Source organism: Orbicella faveolata, unplaced genomic scaffold, assembly GCF_042242905.1.
Source record: "Orbicella faveolata isolate gen_17 unplaced genomic scaffold, um_ofav_v1 contig_24, whole genome shotgun sequence".
NCBI lineage: Eukaryota > Metazoa > Cnidaria > Anthozoa > Scleractinia > Merulinidae > Orbicella > Orbicella faveolata.
Window position 1 is genome coordinate 31959001 of NW_028301552.1, and position 6000 is coordinate 31965000.

The 6000-nt window shown below is 41.2% G+C and overlaps 2 protein-coding genes across 2 annotated transcripts in view; both read left to right on the forward strand.

The window, feature by feature from the left end:
• Window positions 1-2950, forward strand: part of LOC110065031 (ATP-dependent RNA helicase TDRD9-like) — a 32363-nt gene extending 29413 nt beyond the window's left edge. Inside the window, exons 39-40 of the mRNA XM_089291730.1 lie at window positions 250-431; window positions 1364-2950. Coding sequence (XP_089147856.1) covers window positions 250-431; window positions 1364-1496 — 315 coding nt within the window. The 3' untranslated portion in view covers window positions 1497-2950. The remainder of the gene's footprint in view (window positions 1-249; window positions 432-1363) is intronic.
• A 1312-nt stretch (window positions 2951-4262) lies between these two features.
• The window catches only part of LOC149111318 (galanin receptor 2b-like), a 1960-nt gene continuing 222 nt past the window's right edge, over window positions 4263-6000 (forward strand). The window contains exon 1 of the mRNA XM_089291738.1: window positions 4263-6000. This exon is cut by the window's right edge and continues 222 nt beyond it. Within this exon, the coding sequence (XP_089147864.1) occupies window positions 4933-6000 (1068 nt within the window). The 5' untranslated portion in view covers window positions 4263-4932.

A 6000-nucleotide genomic window follows, 5' to 3' on the forward strand; every position in this document is an offset into this window, starting at 1 on the left:
AGTTGGTAGCGAGAGCAATGCAGCGCTAACGCAGAGGCCAGGGGCTCGAATCCCGCTGAAGCCCTGAAATATTTTATCAGGTTAAATGTACAATTGCTTAAATAGCAGTGAAAACTGCGATGGTCCCATCCTCTTTTCGTTTGAATTTCCGCTCTTCGCACCATTTATTCCAATTCTTACTACAGTGAAAGCGTTGAACTCTATTGGATTTAAGCAGACTATGACTTGGAAGTTTTCCTATCCTTGCAGATCGATCCCGCTTACATTCTGCACGCAGGAGGGGAGGGTGAAACAGATGCAGGGCTCCTTTACACTTTGCACAAGGGCGTTGCCATCTCTGGCAAGCCACTGGATGATGAAGATGAGGAAGCCAGGCTTAAAGTGGCCGAGCTCCGAGAGAAGATAGAGTGGCTTAGAAGTTTAGAAGGAAGGTAACAAGAGAGCGAGTAGATTACTCTTCTTCTTTCCGCGCAGTACCCCCGCTGGAGCAGTTTTGTGGTAAATTCACGGAGGCAAATGCTGTGACGGGATATAGTGGGATTGACCTATCAGAACACCTTACGAAATCACGTGTCAGGTGTTAAGCGCGGGAAAATTTTCGTAAGCCAATCAGAGGTGAACTAAGAAATTTAAAAGCAGCAACAACGCGAAAGAAGGCAGTTTTCGAAATGAAACTTCTTTGCTGTGGTCATTTTGTTTTTCCCCCTGTTTATTTCGAGTTTAATCTCAGAGACTGAAAAATTATCAAGACAATGTTTGTCGTTATAGCTAGAGAGGCGCGGTAGCCTGATGGTCATAGACCAGCGGCACTAACCGAGGAAAATGGAACGACATTTTCCGATCAGACTTGGCCATCCGAAAGGAATGGTTCTTACCATTTTTTTACTCCTTTCCCGAAGTCACCACTTAAGTGAAATCTACTGAAGAGAAGTAGGGAAATGAACCGGTTTGCCAAAATGGAACGGCAAATTTCGGTCCGACAGGTCTAACCGATCAAAGGGGAAATTGTCAGCAGGGGAAAACACACCTCCGGAGGTGGTACCGAATATTCCGGTCGGACCGAACCGAAACGGACCTATTCATTTGACTTCTGACAGAAATTTCCGGAATTTTTGGGATAATGGAAAGTACCCCTGGTGTTAAGTGCCTCTCTCCGCCCACGTGTAGGAAGGATCACCAGCAAATTAAATGCTGGGGGTGGCTTTTATGACAGACTAGCATCCCATTTAATGGGGGGAGGCCAGGGGGTAGAATTACTCTTAGTCGCCGTATGTTTCTGCAACCGGAGATAGGCGCTAGCCTGACGGCCCACTATACCCGAATGTAGATTATGTTACTCATAATATGATGTTTCGGTTTGCAGATCCTCTGAACAGTTCACAAATGAGGTCATTTGTCCTTTGTGTAATGTGGTGTGCAGACACCCAAGAGCTGTGTTCATGCATCTTAGAAGCACAAGTCACAATGAAATTGAAAACTCCCTTTACGAGGACTAGTTCAGTGTCGCTGAGATGTTTCAGTTGATAAGTGGAACGGACAAAATAGCTGCCACAAGGTTGGAAACTGATTCTGACGAAGAGAGAATAAAGCCACGCAAACTCGTGAACTTACTCTTGTGTTGCGGGCCAGGATGTTCCTGCAGTGTTCACATGTCCAACAGCATGATTTAGACGAAGACGAAGACGAAGAGTGTGATGATAACAGAGACAGGGTCTTTTATGATCTTGACAAATATTGATAGACTGCCAGTGGTGGTGACGAAGATGATACTACTAGTGTTTTGGTAGCACTCTTATTGGTGTATCAAAACAATTCAAAATGTTTGTTTGCTCTAGACAGCTGTTTCTACAAAGTTTGTTCCACAAAAGGGTGAAAGTGTACGCGACAAGGCCGCAAGGTATTGTGGGTAGTAATAGTTTATCGTTACTGGATTTACGTTGATGTTGTTTCAGCAACAAGGAAGAAAAAATATGAATACCGTGTCAGTCTGTCTGTCTTTCTTTCTGTCTGTCTGTCTGTCTGTCTTGCTTTCTTTGGTTCTCGCACTGAAACACTGAGCTTCGCCGATTAAGTGATACGCGCGACCGCGAACCCCCCATTACCCACCATACTTTTCGGCATTGTCGCGTGCGCCTTAATTCTTTTGTAGGACAACTTTTCTCGATACAGCTGTATCAGGACTAATTTTCCAAACACTAATTTCGCAGTTAGTTAGCACGTCAACATGACCGCCGTAACGTCATGTTATTCTGTTTATCTTTGTCAGATGTTGAGAGGCAGATGTTGATAGGCAAGCAGACTGTATTTTTAACAGTTGGTTTTGCAATTTTTATCAACATTTTACCTACCTTTGTATATTCCAAAGGGTCTAATTATCAAATGGGCGAGAAAACAATGGAAACTCTATCGCAGAGAGAATCAGCAATGCATCCTTTATTTGAAGTAGTGGTGTGCTCAGTACCACTACAAGCAATAAGGAGCAACCATTTTCAAGGACATTTGATGCTACTGTAAAATGGATGCCCTATCTTAATAACTTATTAAGCCGGGTGATTCCGGTGTTATTCTCCTAGTTGACGTAGCCTTCGACAAGTCACGAATGTCAATGCAAACCTCGAACTTGAAGGGAAAACGTGCGAGAGTAGGCCAACTTTCTCGCGAGTTTCTCTCTTCTCGCGCGACCATCCACAGAGAGGAAGGAATGCTCGCAGCCCACGCGCGATACGCGAGGAAGAAGAAAATGTAAATTATTATTGTTGTAAAGTTGAATTGTTGTTTTGTTATGTGATTGGTTGCGTGTGCGACTGCAGATTAACTGAAATGAAGGGTTTTATGGTCTTTAGAAATTTATCAAGCCATATATTTTCACGTTGATATTGTACATTGTCAAGATGAGTTAAGTATTTGAGAGATAAATTCATTAATAAAAATTGAGAGATTTCTGTTGAAAGGAGAGTGGTATAAATAAGAAGTTAATTTGTTCACTGGGAAGCTGCCTTTAATGCGAATCAAAATGTGAAAGCATATCGCAGCAGAATGGTAGAAATCAAACGTGCACTGACGTGTCAATAGTTACATTAGCTCATTCTTAAAAAAAGGCAAAAGTGTTATTTTTTTATACAAAAATCACCTGCTCTTCTCACAGTGCTAACACAACTTACGATTTAACAATACTAACAAAACTTACAATATTGACATTATTTACAATTTATTAATATCTTACATTACTTTCATTTAGGAAGTTAGCTACATCAGGTGGCTTTCTTACATATTTATTTGTGACTTAGATTTAAGTTTCTCGACTTTAATTTTATTTGTCAGAATCGCTAAGAAGACATCCAGATAAAACTCATCCTGAACTAAAACAATATCCTGAACTTAGATTTTTCAAACTGTAACGAAAAAACAAATCGATTACAAAAAGGGCTCAGAATAGGATTCACAATTCCAAATTTCAAGGAATACGTAATAAACGCACGGTTTCGAGGACTTAAAAGAAAGGAAAACCAACAGTTGCCACAGGGCAGGAAATGGTCAGGGAAAAATTTTCTTCAAGGTCAGGGAAAAGTCAGAGAATTGTATTTTGAGCCAAGGAAAATTGGCAATTTGAAGAGAAGTCGGAGAAAATTGAAATAATTTAACATGGCTGATTTAATCTCATTAAAGGCTGGAAGGACCATTTGGAGTCATTGATCTAAACGATATTTTTCCTTAATGAAGAAGGAACATTTATTGAAAACTTATCGGTCTTAATGATCGAGTGCAAAGGATGGCCGTAAAATGAGGCTAGAAACCGCTTCTGTGTCTGACATTCTGTATTTACTTGGTCAGGGAAATTGGATTTTTATCAGGGAAAAGTCGGAATTTTGAAAGGTGATTTCTAGGGCAACCATGGATGGTATCCACGCACGAAAAGACTAATCGCGCGCGTCACTGACAGCTGCAGTAATGTCCGCACTTAAATAAAAATCCTTAATGAAGTGTAGACTATACCGAGTCAGTTTTTGGAACATTTTATAGTCGCAATTTCAAAGAACCGAGAAGGATGAAATGTTGAGATATTTTGCAGCATGTTCTGGCAAAAACATACGATTAATATACATAGTAAGGTCCTATTACCAAGTTCAGGGACTGGAATTGATGATACAGCATCAACGTGACTGTAGACGCATTTTCCACACAAAGTGTGTAAATTGCTATTTTTTATGCCATCTAATATTTCTTGCATGAAGATTTATATGCCAATTAACATCACGTACGAAAACCATCTTTCAATCGGACGCTAACATGAAGAGTCAAAAATTCAATATCATTACTTTTAACAACCAATAGATTGGGCTTGAGGCAAAGAGAGCGCAAACATCATACAATTAAGTGTGGGAAATCACCATCCGGAATCCATTAACTCGACCATAATTTCATTTTCGCAGCCGGCAAAGTATACCGACTATTGGAACACTTACTGCGAGATAAATTTACGCTGATCACAAAGATTTTGCGTTTTTATCCTATTTCAAGTCAAATAACATAACCTTGACAAGTCCTTTTTGTTTTAAAACTTATTCACCAATCTTGACCCGGCTAAATAGGCAATAAGCTGCGAAATTACACAGAAAAGATAAGGTGTGTTTTAATTATTCCTGAAACAATAGAACCTTTCTATGGATGTAAATCTCAATATTTGTCAAGTCTTTTGTTTTGTTTAACCCATCTAGAAACTTCACTCGTACGCGCGTTCTATGCGCTGAAAAACGACAAAAAAAAAAAAAAATACTAACCAGTTGATTAGTAATTGAACCCACAGCCTTTTCAATGACCATTTCCATTTATGAATTTTTGCCCAATCATTCAGCGGCAGGTGCATGAACTTAGATTTGATCAGTGTTTTAGCGAAGCCTACCGACAGAAACACGCAAAGAAGCAAGAGTAAAGATGTCCTTCTTTGTGAATCACACTTTTTCACTTGGAGAATCGGGTAATGGAAAACCGGATCAGCAATGTCCGGGATTAGCAGTACAAAATACCGTTTTAGGAACTTCTTGTTTTCTTGGGATCATCGCGAATTCGATCATTCTAGCATTCATCTTCAAAAATCGCCGTGGAGGTCTAACGCCCGATAAAATACTGATCACCAATTTTGCACTCGTGGATCTGATCGCATGTTTGATCAGTCTTCCACTGCACATGACAGCTATCAATGGCGACTCAAGCCTGGCGGACAACGGAGTGTGTTTAGCCAGGTTCTTTACCATGTTCGCGAGCTTTGCTGTTAACATCATGACACTGGCTGCCATCAGTATTGACCGCTATGACGCCATTTGTCGTGCGCCGTTCCGTGAGATAAACCTCAGGAAGACTGTATACCACCTCGTCTTCATCTGGCTGTTTGCAATTTGTACCGCCGCAGCCGGAGGTAGCGGGCATGTGTTGACTGCTGCACGGAGCGAACATGTATGCCTCAGTCCGGGTAGGGAGATCCCTTCGGAAGCACTAACCGGGAAATCGGTCATGCTCGCCATTGTGACATTGTGGATAGTTCCTTCCCTCGCCATCGTGTTTTACAGGTTTTACGCAATCGTTAAGTATGTACAAGAGCACTCGGCTCATCTTCGGTCCGTGCTCGGCGCTGTAGGCGTGAAAAGAGAAGTTAAGCTAACAAGAATTTGCGCGGCAATGGTTGTAACGTATCTCAGTTGTTGGGTGATGTTTGCAATCATGGTACTGCTGAGAAACATGTTTTCCTCCTTAACCGTGCATTGCACTTATCTCTGGTCGCACTCGTTAGCTTATTCCAGTTTCACCGTAGTGCCATTTGAATACATGGTCCTCGACAAAAGATTGCTTGCCTACGTTTGGCAAAAATTTTCTCGAAAGAGAAGAAAAATTTCGGCAGCGGAAGACATGAGTAATCGCAAAGTGATGTACACGAAAAAAGCATTTCAAAATCAACGTTCTGAAGACCGCGATAACAGTGACCAAATTGAAATAAGCGACGCAAGA